Source organism: Marmota monax, unplaced genomic scaffold (assembly GCF_021218885.2).
Source record: "Marmota monax isolate L192 unplaced genomic scaffold, Marmota_monax_Labrador192_F-V1.1 WCK01_AAM20220418_F8-fsc00126, whole genome shotgun sequence".
NCBI lineage: Eukaryota > Metazoa > Chordata > Mammalia > Rodentia > Sciuridae > Marmota > Marmota monax.
Window position 1 is genome coordinate 1,525,397 of NW_026695245.1, and position 22,260 is coordinate 1,547,656.

Below are 22,260 nucleotides of genomic sequence, written 5' to 3' on the forward strand. Positions count from 1 at the left end.
AGACCCTGGTTCAATCCCCAGCAATACACACACACACACACACACACACACAGTAAAACTTGAAGACAATACAGGAAAATGTCTTTATGGTTTCCAGGAGGAACTCTACAGGCAAAAATAAGCACTTTTCAGAAAGAAACTGCCAAATTCATCTACTTTAAAATAAGAACTTCTGCAAGTCATGAAGGGAAAAAAAACCACAATTTCTATTCATCAAAATACACCATTGTAGAAAGTGACTTGAAAAACACTAATTCCAATAAATATATAAACACAAAATGTTCTTACAAATCACACAAGAACTCTGATTCTATTTGGAGACTATTATTTACATCAGATAATTGTTTTGAGAAAGAAAAGGTAATAAAGTCAGAACTTTTTTTTTTTTTGAGGTGCTGGTGATTAGGCCTAGAAGGTCTCTACCACACCCCCAACCCCTTTTTAATCTTTGATATAGGACCTTGCTAAACTGCCCAGGCTGGCCTTGAACTTGAGACCTTCCTACCTCAGGCTCTGGAGCAGCTTAACTAGAGACAAGTGCCACCACACCCAACCAGAACAATTATTTTTAAAAGTTCATTTGAAGGCATCACAGAGCTTCCAAGGGAGCCAGGTATTGATGGAACACAATCCTGACAGAAGAAAACCTCATTGGAGTAATCCCAATTTTCTCCCTTGTTTCTCACCCATGGGCATCTGTTAATTCTTAATGTGGAAAAGATGCTAAAATGCCTCAGAGACAGCAGCTACTAAGAGGCAGAATAAGCCAAAAGAGCATTAGGCAATCTCATGGAGACAGGAAGTTGGAGCTCAAGGATTCCATGGCTTGAGGGATAGGATAGGACCATATAAGAAGTGAGGGATCTGACACAGAAGCACTACAGAAGAAAAATCAAAGAAGCCAAGCATAAAGAACCCATGAAAAGTCAGTTTTAGGTATTCTTGAAGTAAAGCGGTAAGAAACAAAAATTGGGTTCACATTCCAGGAAAGAAAACACCCTAAGTCTTACTTGAAATTCTTCAGGGACTACATCCTAGGGTGGAAGAACTAAAGTTACACAGGATCTTGGAAAGGTTACATATTGCTTTGAGCTAGCTCAATCACAGACCAAACTGAGGTGATTACTCCTCAAGGTGCCTTAAAGGATGCTGACTGAATCCTCTCTCCGAAGGGAATTAATGCAAAATTCTTATCATATTTTCTTATTCACATCTGATAATGAATTACACATTACCAAGTACACCAAGAAATAGGACTAAAAAGCCACATAACAGAAGCAAACTCCAAAGGTAACCTAAATAATAGAAATACTAGACAGTGATTTTAAAGTAACTATGATTAATTATCTAAGAGGAAAAAATAAGTAACTACACCACAGAACAATAATCCATTAAAAAAGAAATAGGGGTTGTATTTTTTGGCAATGTCAAAAGAACTTGATTAATAACAATTAAAAATTTTAAAAGCAACCATCTGAAAACTGAACAGAAGCTAGCAGAAACTGGAGGGATGGCAACCCTTTGTCAATGGGAACATAATGGGCAAAACTTTTGGCCTGAACACTCATTAGTTTATACAGCCACATCCCTAGTGGCTTGAAGTGTTCTTAATAACAAAGCTTCAAATGCATAATGCAAAACACAAGAGAACAAATGGAAAAAATAAGGAAATCTACCATCACCAGTGGAGATTTGATACCCATTCTGAGTAAGTTATGGAACAAGTCCAAAAAAACAAAACCAAAAACACTAGGATACTGAAGATATGAATACTATTAGCTATCTTTACCAAATTAACACTTACAAAACAATACACCTTCAAACCAAATACTACACATTTTCCCAGGTCCTCATGAGATATTCCCAAAGAGTGGCTATATTGAGGAGTCTCAATAAATTTAAGACTAAATTTACACAGAATATATTCTCAAAATTTTTATTTTAAAAAAACAAAATATCTATGAAAGCCTCAAATATCTGCACTATAACACAGAGGGAAAAGAGAAAAAAAGCATTTTGACATAAATGAAAATGGGAGGGAGAAGTGTACTTAGAGACAGAAGATATTGCTCAAGAAAACACTGCGTGTCTAGTGCACAAGAGGTCCTAGATCTGATACCCAGCATTGGGGGAGGGGGTACTATTTACTTGGTTGTTAAATCAATATTTGGTAGCAATTTTACAATGCTTATATCAGAAAAAGAAGATTTAACTTAATCATCTAAATTTCTAATTTAGGAGGCTAGGAAAAGAAAGGTACTCTAATTTCAGAGTAAGAAAAAGAAAGGCATGCTTATTTTAGAAAAATCAATGGAATAGACAGAAGATAAATGGATAAAAACAAAATCAAAAGCTGAATCTTAAAAACATTAACAAATGAATAAAAACCTGTTGCAGTTTGAATGTGAGGTGTCACCCAAAAGCTCACCGGTGAGACAATTCAAGAAGGCTCAGAGAAGAAATGATTGGGTTATAAGAGTCTAACCCAACGTGATAGGGATTGCCTGAGTGGTAACTGAAGTGGTAGGGTGTGGCTGGAGGAGGCAGGAATTGGGGCATGGCTTTGGGTATATATTTGTATCTGGCACCTGGAAATCTCTCTCCGCAGCCTTATCACCACACTCTTGCGCCATAATGTTCAGCCTCGCTGTGAGCAGGAGGAATGGAGCCTACTCTCTATGGATGGAGACCTCTGAAACCCGTGAGCCCCTAAACTTTTCCTCCTTTACAGCTGTTCTGGTTGGGTCCTTTTGGTCACAGGAGGGAAAAGTCTGCCTAAAACAAAACCCTCGCCAGGTAACAGGGAATTTCACTACAAATTTTATAGACATTAAAAGGAAAAAGGAAGGTGGACGCTGTGGCGCACATCTGTAATCCGAGTGGCTCAGGAGGCTGAGGCAGGAGGATCAGGAGTTCAAAGCCAGTCTCAGAAACTTAGAAAGGCCCTAAGCAACTCAGTGAGACCCTGTCTCTAAATAAAATACAAAATAGGGGTAGAGATGTGGCTCAGTGGTTGAGAGCCCCTGGGTTTAAACCCAGTACCTAAAAAAATAACTATATCCCAAAAAGTAATTACTAAGAAAAAACACAAAATCCTTGAAAACTACATAGTAGTACACTACCAATACAGACCCACAGGCATTTGAAATAAAGGAAGTATTATGAAAAATTTCATGCCAATAAATTTGAAAATTAAGATGGAATGTACAAAACCCTAAAAAGTACAACTTTCTGAATCTGACATTGAGATGAAATAGAAAACTTAAATAGCCTGTTTATATGAATGAACTGACTTTATAAAAAACCATCCCCACCCTCCAAAAAAAGAAAACAACAGACCTATGTAGTTACAAAGTACATTCCATTCATTCTTCACTTAAGGAAGAAAGAATATTAACTCTACACAAAAGTTTAAAACAACCAAGCATACTAGTCTTGAAGTGTCTTAATAACAAAGCTTCAACTGCATAATGTAAAACACAATAGAACAAATGGAAAAAAATAAGGAAATCTACCATCACTAGTGGAGATTGAATACCCAGGTCTCTGTGTAAGTGATGGGTCAAAAAAAAAAACAAAAAAAAAAACCAACCACCAGGATACAGAAGATATGAACACTATTAACTATCTTTACCAAATTAACACTTACAAAACACTACACTCTCAAACCAAATACTACACATTTTCCCTGGTCCCCATGAGGACCTGCAATTCTGGCAGCTCAGGAAGCTGAGAAAAGAGGATTTTAAGTTTGAGCCAATCTCAGCAACTTAGTGAGACTGTCTAAAAACAAAAAATAAAAAGGGCTGGGGATATAACCCCATGGTAGAACAACCATGGGTACAAACTTCTATAAAATCCAGAAAAATATAGACTGAAATCCTTCATGATCATAAATACAAAACCCTTAACAAATGTTATTCAAAGACAGAAAAATCTAAAAAAGCTAATTAACAATCTATGAATTAAAGGTTGGCATAATATTTGAAAATTTTTTAAAAAATCAATGTTTATAATACTAGGACAACAGGGGAAAAATCAATGATCACCTTAAACAGATTCAGAAAAAAACTCATGACAAAAACACTGAATTTAAAAATAGGTAAAATATCCAAACTGATATTTCACTAAAGAAGTTACACAAAATGGTCAATAAGGCATGAAAATATACTCAGCATCATTAAGCACTATAGAAATGTAAGCTAAAGCCACAATGAGCTATAATTATATATCAACCAGAAGGGCTAAAATTTCAACAATTTGGCAGTTTCTTAATAGAATCAAACACATACTTACCACATAACTCAGTATTTAAAGAAGGAAAAATCTATATCCACATAAAGACATGTTTTAGACACAGTATTCTCAGGAGCTTTATTCATAATTGCCCAAAATGAAACAACCCGAATATCCACCAAGAAAGGACAACATAAACAAGAGTATACACATACAATGGAATACTACTTGGCAATAAAAAGTCAAACTACTTACACATGCAACAACCTAGGTGTAGTCAAAGACTTATACTGAGCAAGAGAAGCCAAAGAATACAAATTGTATGATGTCATGGATGCAAAACCTTAGGAACAAATTTAATCTACAATGTTACAGACATCAGTGGTTGGAATCTGAAGTATAATTTAGGGACTAGATGGGGAGAAGTACAAAGGAACCTTTTGGGGTGAGTATTTCTAGTATCTTGATTATGGCATTGGATACATGGGTTTAGCCTTTTGTCAAAACTCACTGCGTAAGATTATGACTGCCTAGACCACTGTCTTCCAATATTTCTCCTAAAACAGATAATAACCTCAGTACAACCTGAATATAAAGAATATACAAACTTCAAAACTATAAAGGAAAGAGAAAAATAGTAAATTTCAGTGCACATCTCTCATCCTATGGTGCCTGACCCAGAGCCTAATTGCCTCAAGGATCAAAGCAAGCAAAAGCAGTCTGAAAAAGACTGAAGAGATGGAAGAACTTGTAGTGGGCAAAAGTAAACTATGGGAAAGAAGACTAAGTGTATTCCAAGTCAAAAAATATTAAAATTTAATTTGGCAAATTTTTAAAAGTGTAGCTTCCTGCTAGGTGTAGTGGGATCATGCCAATTTTCCCAGCAACTCCAGAGGCTGAGACAGGAGCATCTCAAGTTTCAGGCCAGCCTCAGCAATTTAGCAAGGCCCTCAGCAACTTAGTGAGACCTTGTCTCAAAATAAAAAATAAAAAGGGCTGAAAATGTGGCTCAGTGATAACGCACCCCAGGTTAAATACCCAGAACCAAGGGGAAAAAAAATACAAAGTATAGCTTCTTGGGGAGAGCGAGCAGTACTTTTTGGAAAAAGAGTCAAAAGGACAAAATTGAGAACTCCATGGGACAGAAAAGAACAAATCACAATTAGGAAAAAAATTGCATGTGTACTGAATTATGTACATACTTTTTGATCTTGTCATTATTCTCTAAATACAGTGTAACAACTATTTACATAGAATTTACACTGTACTAGGTACTATACCTACATGGAAGAGTGTGGCATGGTAGTGGCACATCTGTATTTTCAGCTACTTAAGAGGCTGAGACAGGGGATGGGATTGTAGCTCAATGGCAGAGCGCTTGCCTAGCATGTGTGAGGTACTGGGTTCGATCCTCAGCATCACATAATGAATAAAGTTGCCGCCTTTAATCCCAGCGGCTCGGGAGGCTGAGACAGAAGGATGGCAAGTTCAAAGCCAGCCTCAGTAACAGCGAGGCACTAAGCAACTCAGCAAGACCCTGTCTCTATATAAAATACAAAATAGGGCTGGGGATGTGGGGATGGTCAAGTGCCACTGAGTTCAATCACTGGTACCAATAAATAGATAAATAAATAAACAGTAAGGATAAAGTTATTGTGTCCATTTACAACTAAAATAAATATTTAAAAAGAAAAAAAAAAAAGAGGCTGAAACAGGATAATCTCAAATTCAGGCCAGTCTGCATAGCGAAGCCCTGTCTCAAAATAAAAAAAGGGCTGGAAATGGTAGAATGCTTGCGTAGTATGTATGAGACCCTGGGTTTAATCCTCAGTACTATAAAAAAATTAAAAATTAAAAAATAAATATTTGGGAGGCTATGCTCAGATTATATACAAATACTATACTCTTTTACATAAGGGACTTGGAACATTTGTGGATTTTAGTGTTTGAGTGGAGTCCTAGAATCAGCCCCCAAATATATCATCTTTTTTTGTATAAACACATACCTACTGTAAGGTTTAATTTATAAATTATGCACAGTAAAAGATTAACAATAAAAATAGAACAGTGACAATAATATACTGTAATAAAGGTTATGTGAACGTGGTTTCTCTCAAAATATCTTATCATTCTGTGCTCAGCCTTCTTCTGATGATGATATTATGATGATACAATACCTACTTGATGAGATGAAGGGGGATGAATGACACAGGTATTGTGATACTGTGTTAGACTACCACATAAGCACTGTAAATTAATCCTATAACCTAGATACTACTGAATGACTAGCCAAATGGTTAGCATATCCAGAATGCATATGCTGGACAAAGAGATGATTTACTTCCTGGGCATGGAAGTCTTGAGATTTCATCACACTATTCAAAATAGCACATAAATTTAAAACTTAAGATTTATTTCTAGAATTTTCCATTTAATATTTTCAGACCACTTTGACATCTGATCACTGAACACACAGAAAGCAAAACTAAAGATAAAGGGACATTAGTATAATAATAAAATATTCCATATATTTGAAGTTCAAGAATACACAGAAGTGATCAATGGTGATGGACATAAGAACAGTACCTGCCAGAGGCAGGAGATGTGGGTAATTGATTTGAAAAGTGCATAAAGGCCATGGGTATATTCAGTATTTTCATCTGGATTATGTTTTTCAAAATTCATTAAGCAAAATACTTAAAATTGATAGACCTTACTGCTTATAAATAATACTTAAAAGAGTATTGTTAGATTATTTTAAAGGCATCAATATATCTGTTTTATTTAGGAATTAGTCTTTGTCACCTGTTTTTTTTTTCCTTAAATATTACATCCTTAAACTAGACCAAGTTTTTAACTACTTATTTTCTTTACCTGAAGCATGTAGTTCCATTCTCTTTTACTTTATTTTTCTGAAGAGTAGATGTTTGAAGCGACAGAATTTTATTTCCAGGCAAAGTAATTTGCTTTAGAATGGAAGCTATAAAAACAAACAAGAAAGGAAAAAGCAGAATATCAAAAAAGCAATTATGCCACATTAGGAAAAATTCAGAGCTTCAGTTTTAAAAATATATATATATACACTAATCAAAAAAAAAAAATTCAAGCTTCCCCAGAACTTTGTCTAAATTCAAATAGGACAATGAATATATTCCCTACATTTAAAAAAATCATCTTGTAAAATAAAGATCCCTCCATTTCTCTTTATATGGTCTCAAGTTGCCTATAGCATCACTACAAAAAAACATCATGTACAAAAGGTAATGGAAACATACGTTAATAATATATCCTTTATATTAATATATATTTAAAACACTTAAAAGATCTACCTTACCTGATTTCCAAACTACATTTTAAAAAAGGTTATAGCAAGTTTTATAAGTTTAAAAAATACTTATTTAGATTTTTTTATCTAATTATGGAATACCATAAGTAGTTGCTTCATTTACTCTAAAACAACCTACACCCCTAAAAACTGTCTATATATGTTCAAAGACTATAATAGTTATCATTCAGTATTTTCTTAGGTACCAACTTTAAAAATCCAACTTTATTTTGCTTTTTAATTTTTTTTTTTTGGTTATCAATGGGTCTTTATTTTATTTATTTACTTATATGCAGTGCTGAGAATCGAAACCACTGCCTCATACATGCTAGGCAAGTGCTCTACCACTGAGCTACAAACCCAGCCCCCCAAATCTCTCTTAATACAACAAATAAGTTGTGCAAAACCCACCACATTCCACAAACAGTGTGATGAGGCAAGCCAGACCAGTGTCTACCTGGAAGAAACTTACTAGCAGGTATTACAGTATTCACTGGCATCTTATTCTGTCCAGATTTCTGAATGGTCAATGCTGGGGAATGGGAAATTGTGGTCACTTGTTTTGCAATGCCTCCTGAAGGCTGCTGGACAACCTGAAATAATTAGAACTATCAGTACAGTCATTCAACTAAACATGCTATAAAAAGAAAGGACAAAATTTCACTTTTAATAATTGCCTGAGCTCACCCGGCTATAAATATATTTAAAATTTAAATTTGTATGTAGTAAAATGATCTTGTTCAAAAGTGAAAGACATGACTATCTCACACACTATACTATTATACTAGAATTCAAATTTATAAAATCCCCACAGGGTTCCTATTTTTACTTTTTAACTTATGAAAAATTTCAAACATATACAAAAATACAGATTATCCAGATTAAATAATGACTCATTCTTGAACAATCTTGTTTCTTCTTTACCTGGTCCATTTTTCTATCTCCCACAATTGTTTATTATTTTAAAGCAAATCCCAGATATAACTTTTATCCATAAATATTTCAAAATACACCTCTAAAAAGTTAAGGACTTTTTATGTGCTGTTTTTCAAAAGTATCTTCCTAAACCATTTGGAAAAATGATAATGCTAAAGGCATTCTCCAAGATAAAAATTCAAGAAATTCAAAGAGGGTTGGGGGGCAAAGAGAGAAAAACAAACAAAATAATAACAGTGCTATTACTTTTGGCTTCAAAGAAAAAGAAAAGCCAGAACAGCAGAGGGTCATTTATTCACTTCAAGGAACAATTATCATATATTTGGGCCAAGAACTGAACTATTTAGATGTACTTAAACTCCCATATGGGTAATATAAATGAGCAATGGTCTGGGCAGGATATAGACTTCTGAGTAGAATCTTGGGAGTACAATTCATTTCACTTTCTAATATTTGTGAACAAAATTAAAAGGCAAGTGTATATTACTAAAAAACAGTGAAAAAATAATGTTCTGTAAAGTAATCCTACTGGAACTAATGTTCCTAGAGAAAAAAAATACAAGCTGAAGTAAATCAATTGCTATCATTCTTTGGTAACAGAAAAGAACTGGAAAAATAATGCTTTTCAATGAAGTTGAGATCAAACTTTTATAAAGTCCTAGGGATCAGATTTAAAGTATACAAAGTAATATATATCTGGAATCTCATTTATGCAGTCAATTTCATTTTTATAAGTCAATTTCACTTTATAAGTTTCTTCTTTTCAGTATTTGAATTATGAGAGATAGTAATAAGATATTATTAGTAAGCTGTTTACCAGTTAGTCTTCCTACCATTTTTGATGAGTACATGAAAATTACATAAAGTTTTGAGGTGGGATTTAAAAACCCTAGGCGTGGTGTGGTGATGCACATCTGTAATCCCAGTGGCTCAAGATGCTGAGGTAGGAGGATTGCAAGTTCAAAGCCAGCCTCAGCAAAGAAGTAAGACCCTGTCTCAAAATAAAAAAATAAAAAGGGCTGGGAATGTGACTCAGTGGTTAAGCACCCTTGTGTTCAATTCCTGATACCAAACAAACAGCAACAACCTAGGTCCCCATCAGTCCTCATCTTAACGATGCTAACCTAAGGCAGCACATGTAACTAATCTAAAAATCTAACAACAACAACAAAAAAAAAGGGACAACGTGCACTCTTGCACACCTGCCAAGCAAAATAAAACATAATGAGCAATAATGTATAAGAGATTTCACTGGTCTTCTTTCAAAGAAAGTATCTAAAACCACTTTATTAGGCATCTTATGGAGAATGAAATCATTTTAGAGAAATGGAAATTGGCCCAAAGAAGACATATTTATTCTTATTTGGCAAGGAAAAGAAAAGCTATTGTGCTCTTTAAAAACTAAGACCCTAATTTACTTTCCCTTCAAAACAAACTCTGGCCGGGTGCAGTGGTGCATACCTGTAATTACTTAGCAGCTCAGAAGGCTGAGGCAGGGGGATTGCAAGTTCAAAGCCAGCCTCAGCAACTTACAGTGAAGCCTTTTCTCAAAATACAAAACAAAAAATGGTCTGGGGATATGGCTCTGGGGGTTAAGCATCCCTGGGTTAAATCCCAGGTAAAAAACAAAACAAAACTCTGGAATCAAGGAAAGAAAGGGAAAGAGTACATACCTTAGCTTTCTTTACACCTCAAGTTCTGATGTTTTATTGGGGATGTTAACATAAACTAATGTTCAAGCAGTTTATAGAAATTACAGGTCTAGAAATGCCAAGCAATATTCTTTGTTTCTTTCACATTAACTACAATCTGATATATGTGAAAAGGAAATATTTTAAATAATACCTTGATACCATTAATATGAAGTTCTAGGAAAAGCAAAACTAATCCATGGAGGAAATTATCAAAACAGTTGCTGCTTCTGGAAGATGGCAATGGGGTCTGAATGGGAAAGGGTAATAAGATGATGGCAATAATCTATATTTTGATGAATGGAGAAGGGGCATGAGAGAACAAGTCTACATTTTGACAACTCAGATGAGGCAGGAGAGAGCTCAGAGATTATAACAACAACAGTCTATATTTTGATGAGAGGTCTGAATTACACAGCAGTATGAACTGACTGTCAAAAAAAACTTTCATGTGGTACAAATGAAATCTGTACTTGTCATTGTAAATAGATATACCTCAAAAGAAAAAAAATATAAACAAATATTTAACTGTGATATCTATATTTAATAATTTAGGAAAAAATCTTTGAAATCCATCAAAAAATTAAGATAGACAGCTGGAGGGCTGGGGATGTGGCTCAAGTGGTAGTGCGCTCACCTAGCATGCATGAGGCACTGGGTTCGATTCTCTGTACCACATAAAAACAAACAAACAAACAAAAAAAGATATTGTGTCTACCTAAAACTAAAAAATAATTTTTTTTTAAAAAGACATCTGGATAAATACACGATAAATCAAGTTTAACAGCTATAAATGCTAGAATCTAGGTGGGTGGTTGTATGATATTTACTATAAATCTCAATTTCTCTACATATGAAAATTCTTATAAAAATTTTTATTGACTAATATAAAGACATGGACACTATAATGTCTCCAGTTTTATTTTCCACAAATTCTAATATATTCTTATAAAACAAACTATCTCTTAAGTAAATTTGAATGAACTAGCATCAAACAACCTATATATCAAGAATATTATGATAAAAATTGTAATTCAGTTATAGCCCATGAGGAATTTACTGTGCAACTGCTATTTATATATGGTAAATAAATGGTAGGCCTTACTTGGATTCAACCTCTTTCTTCATTAGTCCTATTCAAGTAAAAGTAAAATCAAAAACTAATTCCACCTTTCCACTCTCATAAATAGAATGCAAAAAAGGAAGAAAAAAAGACAAACTACTTAGGATCCAAGAAGGTCAGTTCAATAACTGAGGGTCAACTACTTGAGCCAATGAAAAATTTTACCAATTTTTTTCTAACTCAATTTTTACTTATTTTCTCTTTTCTAAAGAAAATATTGGCAACCACCATGATAACAAACTAAAATTTACACCTTGAAAATATTTTTCCTATCCTGTGAGAACTGTGACATCAGAGGCAATTAGCACACTTAACTCTCACTAATTATTTCACATAGCATGTGTTTGTTGTAAAATTCTTTAAGAATTTCTCCTACCTCAAAATAATTAGGTGCAAGTAAAAATACAACAACAATTTTTCTTTTTTAGTATTTAGGGTATATTTATTTTAGGAGTTCAGTTTTACTTTAATACAGTGAAATTGAAAGTTATCACACTTATACTGCACAAATAACTCATTCATTTTTCTCTTATATCCACAAAATAGTAATATTTGGAGAGTGGACACTTATTAAATATTTGTGATACTGTTAAAGAAGAAATACAATAGAGGGGAAATACACATTTAAAATAAGAAAACAAATAATAATAAAAATTTCCTACCTTATCTCCAAGTATAAATTATTTTTAAAGATACTTAAGTGATAATATTATATTATGTGCATGTGCAAGCATATACAATGGATCCCACTATTATGTATGATTATAATGCACAAATAAAAGTATATTTTAAAAAGGAAAAAACACTTGAAAGCAAAAAATAAAAAAGAGACTTAAGGATAAATAAATGCAAGACTACTATAACAATATTCAGCTTACTCTCCAAAATTATCCACCTTTCTGGCAAAAATAGAGGTCAGGGATTTTGAATTAACTTTCCTCATTCATGAATTTTATTTGCATATATTGTGAATCTGAGGGTTTTTTATTTTATTCAGTTAAATCAGTTAAAATGTTTATCAAAATTTATATTTTAAAATGAACAGACTGAAATTAAAATTTAGCTTTTCTAAATTAAATTAGCTTTGCTAACTAAAATGAAATTTAATTTAGCTTTTGCTCAAACAAGTAAAACACTTTTTTTTTTCCACAAATATCTAAGGGAAGATTTTTCAGCAAAGTCTTCTGAAAGTTTCTTCTTAATTATCTTACCTAGCTTTAGTAACCCATAATCCAACTCATCCACTCTCCACCTTGAAACAAAAACTAGAAGTAAAATGTTAAGTTCAATATTTAGTTTGAGTATATAATATAATAGCTACTATGCCAACACTGATAGGCAGCCAATAACATAAGTCATTTATAGGAACTGAATTCTTAGGTAAAATCCCCAGAACTACTTATTAGGGCCATATTTCAACATTTCAAGTATCTGAGTATAAACTGAAAAACAGCTAAAAGAAATTGAACAATTTCAGTTAATTTACATGAAAGCTTTGGCAGAACCCCCAAGTATAATATATAATAATCAATGAGACAGAAAGGATAGCATGCAGTGAAAACTCCATTTTTGTAAAAGCAGTTAATAGATAGAAATGTATACTTTGATAAAATGTTAATAATGTAAAATCTAATCCCTACAATGGTAGCTTGAGAATATTTTTCTTATAACTTGAAAGCATAATATTTAGATACCTTACCTAAGAGGCAGGCCATACAATTCTCCAGAAGAACTACTACAATTGAGAAGTAAATATTGTGGAAAACGTTTTAAATTCACAAATAATTAAAGAAATAAATTACCAAAATTTTAAACTTGACATTTTTAGACAGTCATCCAAGCCAGGTGTGGTGGAACATACCTGGAATATCTGCTGAGGCAGAAAGATTTCAAGTTCAAAGCCAGCCTCAGCAACATAGTGAGACCCTATCTCAAAAAATAAAGGGCTGGGGATGTGGCCCAGTAGTTAAGAACCCCTGGGTTCAATCCGTAGTAAAAAAAAAAAAAAAAAGGACAGCCAAATGCATATTCTTTACACCATACTGAGTTACATGGATCCTATGGTCTGGTGTGGTCTCTCATACTTTGAATGATTATTTGCATATTTCTTATAAGGTATATAAAATGCTTTAGTCTTTTCTAGCATCTTCAGTATTTTAAGCCTCACTTCGGAGTAAAATTAAATTGATACTTTCATTAAAATATTATTTTTCTAAATCAGTTGACTTGAAAGAGTACCCTAGTTCTGTCCTCTCTATACATTACCATACAAAATGCTTTTTGTTCTTTTAGCCCAAGTAAATCTGTTATTCAATAAATTAACAAGGCATCTTCAGTGACCTGCCACTGTGGATTTTGCCATTTTAAATAGGTAGATACGAACAGGCATATCAAATCAAAATTAAAACAAAGGCCAAAAAAAGAAAGCAAAATTCACATTTTATATTTAATATTATTGTGGAATATTAAATTTTTCACAACCTTTTAGGAATAAAAGTATGAATTAAAATCCCCCTAAAATTTACCATCAGATTTTGTTACATTTTTTTGTAATTTAAATTATTTCTAATGTATAACAAGTTAAACCCAAAAAATGTAAATGCTGTCAAGATATTATTATATTACCAGATAGTTTTCTGCTTCGAGACATTCCAGAAACCTAGAAGGTCCTGCTGGAAGCATCATAACCAAACCCTAATGGCAAAGTCACAGGATTCTAGACTGAAAACCACTACTTGCTGACTAATACTGGATAGGTCACTTAGAATTTCTGGATCTTTAGTTTTCTCCAAGCCTTTTCCTCATAAGAATTTAAAAATCCATTCCACAGAAGCAATATGCTCTTAGAAGTCTATGTAGCTAACAAAGTATTATTTCACCTTAGGGACCTATGTGCTACAAGATTGTCAATAATGATTAGTTAGCATTGGTTCAATCATCAGTTATGACCCATAAAAAGGATTTCAATTCTATTCAGTTCTTCCCCAAAGAAGCCTTTCCTTGGGGCAATTCCTCTGTTGCAGTGGTCCTCAAACCTGGCTTATCAGAACAATGTTTAATTTTTTAATCACTGCTTCTAAAAAGTTTGTTTTGGAAGAAGAAACAAGAACAACTCCCAGACCAACCAAAGCTACCCCCAACCACCAACCAAAGCCACACACTACGGCATCCCCTCATCCAGTGCCTGTGTCCAGCTGTCATCCCCACCCATGCCCAAGAGAAAGGCTGCCGGGGATGCTAACAAAGTCAAATTGAAGAATGAACCAGAGAATATCCGCAAGCTCCTGCTCCTCCAGAGCCAGAGCTCAAGCCTAAAAAGGCCCGGCAAAGAAGGGAGAGAAGGTATCCAAGTGAAAACATGATGCTGGCCAGGATGGCAATAACTGCAGAAGATGGAGATACCTTAAAACAGACAAGCACAGAAAGCTGACGGTGCTAGAGATACGGAGTGAAGGGTGCACATTTTTGATGATGATGTACTTCTAGTGACTGAACAGTTTAAAATACTATTTTTTTTACCAAGTTTCATAAAAATGCAGAACTTTGTTTTGCCCTTTTTTTTAAACTATATTGTTAGCACACGATATGTTAGAATCTAGATGTAAGGTGTCCCCTAAAGCTCGAGTGTGAGACAATGCAAGAGGGTTTAGAGGTGAAAAGATTGGGTTATGAGGGCCTTAAATCAGTGCATTAATCCACTGACAGGAATTAACTGAGTGGTAACTGTAGGCAGGTAGGGTGTGGCTAGAGGGCACAGGTCACTGGGGTATGCCTTTGGGGTACGTTTTGTGTATGGTGAGGAGAGCTCTCTGTTTCTTGGTGGCCGTGTCCTGAGCTGCTTTCCTCCATCACACTCTTTTGCCATGATGTTCTGCCTCACTTCAGGCCCCAAGAATGGAGTTGGCCATCGATGGATTGAGACCTCTGAAAACATGAGCCCCAAAATAAACTTTTCCTCCTCTTCAGTATTCTTGTCAGGTCTTTTGGTTGTAGCAGTGAAAAATAAGCTGATTAAAACAGAACATTTCATTGTTTTGGGGGAAGTAACATAGGTCACTAATAGAATGTCTCCAAAATTGAATTGCTGTAGGGAAAACACCTTACCCTACTAGTTTTGAGAGATTTCCTCTTGGCTCCCAGGAGGAGGGATTCCCTAACACTGGCACATACAGTCACCTTGACACAAATGCCTTGTGGTGTGGAAAAACTCAAATTCATCTTTATGTTCTCCTCTCCCTCTCTATCAGTGTGGATTTACTCCCCTGAACCCAGAGACATGTAGGGACCTGACTCCCCAAAATTGGTTTTACCCATATGTCAAGCAATCTGAACTGTCCAGTGACATCACTGAGATAGTGCCCCTCAAAAGAGCATTAGTTCCTTTTCTAGATTAATGATATTCAGATTGATAATTCTGCCTTTTTCATTTCATTTCCTGAAAATCAGGGTTAAATATGAAATGCCAATCCTCACTCTAAATTTTCCCTATTCAGAACATCAGTTGATGACTTCATTGGGTTTTATGGTGCTTTCTGATTTTGGTAGTCCACCCAAGAAAGGAGTTTGAAAGTTGCTGTAGACTTTTAACAATTGCTTACCCATGTCCTACCTGAAATATCTCATGTTTATGAAAAGAATCTTTAATAAAGCTGGATATATGGGGCTTGGAAAAAAATGTAAAATGTTGCTCTATCTCTGAGATTAAGTTGAGGCAAACAGAGAAATCTTGCACTGCAGGTGTATTTGAAAATCAGACCCAGAATAGGAAGGGCTAAAAAAAGATTCACGCATAGGAAATTACTATTACTTCCCAGCTATCCAAGAGTTAAGACTACCCTCCAATTCTGGGTACCTTATCTTCCCCCTTTTTTGTGTGTGTGGGGGAATGTTAGTTACCAGAGATTGAACTCAGGGGCACTTAACAACTAAGCCATATCCCTAGCCCTTTTTCGTATTTTATTAGAGACAGGGTCTCACTGAGTTGCTTAGCGCCTCACCATTGCTGAGGCTGGCTTTGAACTCTCAGTTCTCCTACCTCAACCTCTGAAGCTGCTGGGATTATAGGCATGAGCCACCGAGCCTGGCTTATCTTCTCCTTTGATTCTATGTCCAAAGCAGCCCTCTACCTTAGAAGACAATAATCCACAGATGTTAGCCTCTAATTCTGATCTGCAAACAAGGGTGGTGAGTATACACATAGTTTACACTCCAAAGAACAATGAACTAAAAATTTCAAAACACAACCTCTAACACAAAGGCTTTACAAAAAAGAACATGGGCAATCACCAAAAATCAAAAGAAAGCAAACTCTGTTATGGTATAAAGAAGGGAAGAACTTTACAAGAAAAACCATGCACTCTCTCCCATAAGCTAACAATACTCACAGTCTTCTCACAAAATCTGTCTTCTCCTGAATAAAGCAGAACATTCTAGATATCAACTAATCAATAAACTGCTAAAATTTCCTTCTCTCACCTAAGAATCCCCCAAATGATCAAATTTAGGAAAAAATGCAACTTATTTATCCGTTCACCTGTCTTCATCAGCATTTTTTTGAAAAAAAAAAAAGAAATGTTATCATACTATCACCTATTTAAAGTCCTAACTATTGGGCAATACAAAACACAGGGACAGTATAAAACAACTAGCCCAGGCACTTAAAATATTATAACATAATGAACAACCACAAAAAACTGGAGCATTGTTCTAGATTAAAAAAGTGATAACTAAATGTAATAAGAAATTCTTCACTAGAAGCAAGAACAGGAAACATTATTGGGACAAGTAGGAAAAACTGTAAAACTGTACCAATATTAATGTCTCACGTATGATGATATGAATTGCTAATGTTTAAAAACAATTTTTTTTGTTAAGAGACACAGTATTTTGGGGAATGCACTGTCACAACTTCTGCAGCCAATTCTCAAAAATGATTTATGGAAAAAAAAAATGTGTTTTTGTGCATGTGACTACAGACAGGGAGATGAAGCAAATGAGATAAAAAATTAACTGTCAAATTTGGTAGGATATATAGTCTTGCCAGTTTTTTACTAGTCTTGCCAATTTTCTGAATGTCTGAAACTTTCCAAATAAGTAACTGAGGAAAAATAAAATTTTACTCACTAGTTGCTTGACTTTAACCGACTGTGGAATAACAGCTGGCTGTGAAAGAAGGGGGCCCGGCTGGGCAAGTTTGATTTGGACTGGAGTGCCAATGACAGGTTTGTCAAGTGTGGTCCCAGCAGAAGAAATGACAGGTTTCACAGATGGAATACAAAGAGCTGCAGCTGAAGTTTCTCCAAAAGTTACTGATGGAAGAGCCAGTGTTACTGCTGCTCCAGAGACTACTGGTTTCTCAGGTTGAAGTGAGACATTTGTTACTGAATTTGGTACCGATGTCACAAGTGGTTTTGAAGTCTGAAGCAAAACAGTTCCAGATGTTGTTCCTCCTGGTACAGAAGCTGGACCCACAGAATGTAGTGTCACAACTCCAGTTTTTGCACCCCCTGGACCAGCAAGTGGATTCAGAGCTTGCACAGATACAGTTCTAGGTGTTGTTGTTCCAGAAACAATGATGGGCTTTTCAGACTGGGCTGAAGAAACTGTAGTTGTTGCCACAGGAGGTGTTGCTGTTGAGGTACAGGTGGTAATAACCACCTCACCAGAAGTCTGCTGAACACACTGCTGAATGAAGCTCTGGGAATTAGGTAGAAGTTGTCGTAAGGCAGTAACACTTTTCTGGAAACATGAAGAAAAAGAAGTAAATATTGAAAATAAGTTACAAGTAAAAACACTTCTCTCTCATCTTCATAACATAAAGCAAATCAAAACTACATCAAGTGTTTCAGTTGAGAAAACCTATTTTATCCAATCAGTATAAGATACAATTTAAAACCCAAAAGTGATTTTTCAATGTGAAATTATCATTTTTAGTATAAAACTTATTTTGGATATCTCAATTACCAACTTGGTAAAATAAAACACTATCCATAATCAGTGTAACTCCACATCACGTACAACCACAAGAAAGGGAAGTTATACTCCATGTATGTATAATATGTAAAATTACATTCTACTGTCATGTATAACTAAAAAGAACAAATTTAAAAAAAACACTATCATATTTCTCTGTATTCTATTCATCTAAACTCTTTAAAAGATCATTGCTGACTTTAGTAGCCATAAATTTACAATGCAGCAGAATTTCTTGTAAAATAACTTAAAAACTTTGGATAGAAATTGTCTTTACATTGAAATAGAGCTAATACAAACAAATGGATTTTTACAATCTAAAACAATTTTCTTAATTGAGTTATTAGCACATTTTCTGACTAAATTTTGAGTCAAGTGTTTATCTTTGTATCTTTTACTAAAAGAACAAAGACAATTCAAGTGATAAACTGTAGATTTTGCCTTTTCACTCCTGGGATTTTTGTTTGTAAAAATGAAAAAAAATATATGAAAATACAAAAATGGTAGGTTATCTTCATGAGCTGTTTGGTAAGATTTCCTTATTGTGAAACTTAAAATTCAGTCACATTGCTTATTAAGAGTTAGAAACAATGGAAATACTCAAAGAATAAAATTTTTTTAAAAAATAAACCAGGCAGAGTGGTGCATGCCTGGAATCCCAGCAACTTGAGAGTCTGAGGAAGGAGGATTGCAACTCTGAGGCCAGGCTCAGCAACTTAGCAAGACCCTGTCTCAAAGTAGAAAATAAAAAAGGGCTGGGGATGTAGTTCAGTGGTTATGTGCCCCTGGATTTAATCCCCAGTATCAAAAATAAATAAATAAAAAATAAATAAAAGCAAAAGCACAATTTATACACACACACACACACACACACACACACAGATAGATAGATAGAGATAGAGATAGATAGATAGTAACTAAGAAAAGCAGAAAACCCTTCAAAAACTTTTTTCCAAAATATGAAAATGGCAGAAAACAAACAGCTGGAAATACATGGAAAAATGATTTAAGTAAGTTTAAACTGGGACTCTAACAGGAGATTCTCAGAAAACTATAATTGGAAAGAAATATTCAATAATAAGAGAGAGAATGCAAATGAATATTTGAATTAATTATCTTTTCATTACCCGGCCAGAGTTAAACTAAAATGTTAATTCCTTCATCCCTATGTCATACCCAACCCCCAAAAGCTCTCAGGGATGGGGGCAGGGAAATTCTCTCAAGAAAAGAGTCTAAGAAAGATCCTTAAAAAAAAAAAATGGATACAGGGCTGGGGACATGGCTCAAGCGGTAGCGCGCTCGCCTGGCATGCGTGCGGCCCGGGTTCGATCCTCAGCACCACATACAAAGATGTTGTGTCCGCCGAAAACTAAAAAAAATAAATATTAAAAAAATTCTCTCTCTCTCTCTTTAAAAGAAATGGATACAAAATGCAAATCCTTCATAGTAATATTTGTAATTTACAGGTAATGTTATCTAGCAACAGGTTAAACAGCCTAAATTCTAGACCTGTAAGTTTGATTTTAAAAAATAATGTTAGTAGATTTAAATGGTCCTCTCTAAAATGGAAGCTACTACTTAGCTCCAAAATTATATGTAAAGGATCTAGCAGAGCATCTGTTATGGTTTAGATTTTTTTTTTCTTTGAGGGGGGTGGATTTACTCACGATTGAACCCAGGCACACCCACTAAGCCACATCCCCAGTCCTTTCAAATTTTTATTTTGAAACAGAGTCTTGCTTAAATTGCTGAAGCTGGCATCAGACTTGCAATCCTCCTGCCTCAGCCTCCCAAGTTGCTGGAATTATAGGTAGATGCCACCACGCCTGGCTGCTTGGGATGTTAAATGTCCTTGAAAGACCCATGTGTTAAAGACCTGATCCCCAGTCCCAGCATGTTGCTACTGAGAGACGGCAGAAATTTTAAGAGGCTACTCTTTGGGTTATTTGAACCATGCCTTCAAAGTGGACTGTGGGGCTTAGTCTTTTCTTCTTTCTTCCTTTCATCACCAAGCCATGAGGTTAGCAGTTTCACTCTGCCATGTACTCCTGACACTGTACTGCCTCACAGAGGGCCAAAGCAATGGGACCAGCTGATCATGGACTGGAACTGTGTGACAAAATGTTTCTCTTTAAAAGTCTAAACATCTCAGGTATATGTTATGGTAATCGATAGCTAACTAACAACATCTGCTACATAAATTTTCCTCCTTCTCCTTCACAGTATAAACAATAAGTACAAAACACACATATACTCAAAGAGAGTGAGTCATCATTATGAAATGCAGTACCTAGAGCTGAAGACCTTTCCAATGAAAGGGATTCAGGAAGAAATGCCTCTAATTTCTCAATCAAGTGGACAAATGGGTCATACAGAAAAGAGTATGAATCATTTCACAAATAGCTCATCATCTTTTTAGGCAAATTTATCCAATCCTAGTTATGGATTCTAGAAGTGTAAAGGACAAATCTCTTTCATATATATGTGCTTAAAATATATAATGATCCTTTGACTTCATTTCCCCAGATCAAGTCTTCTCTGGCTAATACATTCTCAGTCTCTTTATTTACACTTCATATCACATGACTTATCCTAATCAATTTAGCTACCTACTCAGAAATACTTTCTGGTGTTAAAACATCTTATGAAAATGGGATGCTTACATCTTCCTTTCCACTCTTCTTTCATGAAGCAACAAAAGGAATTTTTAAAGCCTCCTACATCTCCCCTAGACAACTAACCCAAAAATTTCAAAAGGCAACTCCTCATTCTATTATGTCAAAATTTATGGGATGAGTTAGGCATGGTGGTGTACACCTGTCATCTCAGCAACCTGGGAGGCTAAGGCAGAAGGATCAGAAGCTCAAGGTCACCTTTACAATTTGGTGAGACCCTAAACAACTTAGCAAGATCTGGTTTCAAAATAAAATATTAAAAGGCCAGGTGCAGTGGCACTACAAGCCTGTAATCCTAGTGGCTCAGGAGGCTGAGGCAGAGGACAATCATGAATTCAAAGCCAGTCTCAGCAACTTAGTGAGGCCCTAAACAATTCAAGAGACCCTGTCACTAAATAAAATATTATAAAGGGCTGGGGATGTGGCTCAGTAGTAAAACATCCCTTGATTCAATAACCCCACCCCCACCCAAAAAAAACATGGCTTTTTGGTTCATTACAGCCCAGACTCTTTAATGACTTTATAGATTTCAATTTAATTCCTTTTTAACTTCTGAGAATATAAATGGAATATTTTTAAGTCTGCAAAAATAAGCTCCTATTATCCAAGCTACTGCAATCCAGATTCTATATACTTCAATAAATCATAGGTTATGCCTAACAATATAAATTAATTTTTTAAATTATAATTTTCCCACCAAATTTGGCACTATTATGGTTTATCATTCTAAGAGAACATGAAATTAGGACAAATTAGAAAACCCTATTTTCTCACAATCACAAGAATTTGAATGTATTCCTGTACAATTGTTAAACAATATAACATTATATTCACGAATGAGATATTACTCCTGTTTTCTCAAAATGTTCAAATGAAAACAATACTATGACTGAGCCTTACAGTTTACAAAAGTATTAAAGTTCCTTCTCACACTGTTATATCTTCACACTGAATTACTGTCATGTTGAATATTCAGGCTTCAAATTATTTTAAAGAAATCTAATCCATATAATTTCTTCAAAGAATGTGACTCTACCTTAAGAAAAGGAACTAGATGAGGCTGAGGTGAAGACTTCAGTTCAACGTACAATTTCCTTGTAAATTCTTCTGCTTCAATTTTTGCATCCTAAAGAATGGGAGAAAGAAAACACATAGGTCTACAAATTTTCAGAAGAGGCAAAGCTAGGGATGGTGATGCACAACTGTAGTCCCAGTTAAAATCATAAGGGTAAAGAAGGAGGATCACTTGAGCGCAAGAGTTTGAGGTCAGCCTGGACAGCATAGGAAGACCCTGTCTTTTAA

General features: G+C 34.8%; 1 protein-coding gene across 2 annotated transcripts in view; it reads right to left on the minus strand.

Annotated features, from left to right (window-relative positions):
- Taf4b (TATA-box binding protein associated factor 4b) overlaps positions 1-22,260 on the minus strand; it is a 134,850-nt gene that overhangs the window by 85,450 nt on the left and 27,140 nt on the right. For both annotated transcript variants that reach the window (XM_046433407.2, XM_046433398.2), the window contains exons 6-9: positions 21,995-22,084; positions 17,435-18,049; positions 8,034-8,154; positions 7,111-7,216 (exon numbers count right to left, since the gene is read on the minus strand). In XM_046433407.2, coding sequence (XP_046289363.1) covers positions 7,111-7,216; positions 8,034-8,154; positions 17,435-18,049; positions 21,995-22,084 — 932 coding nt within the window. The remainder of the gene's footprint in view (positions 1-7,110; positions 7,217-8,033; positions 8,155-17,434; positions 18,050-21,994; positions 22,085-22,260) is intronic.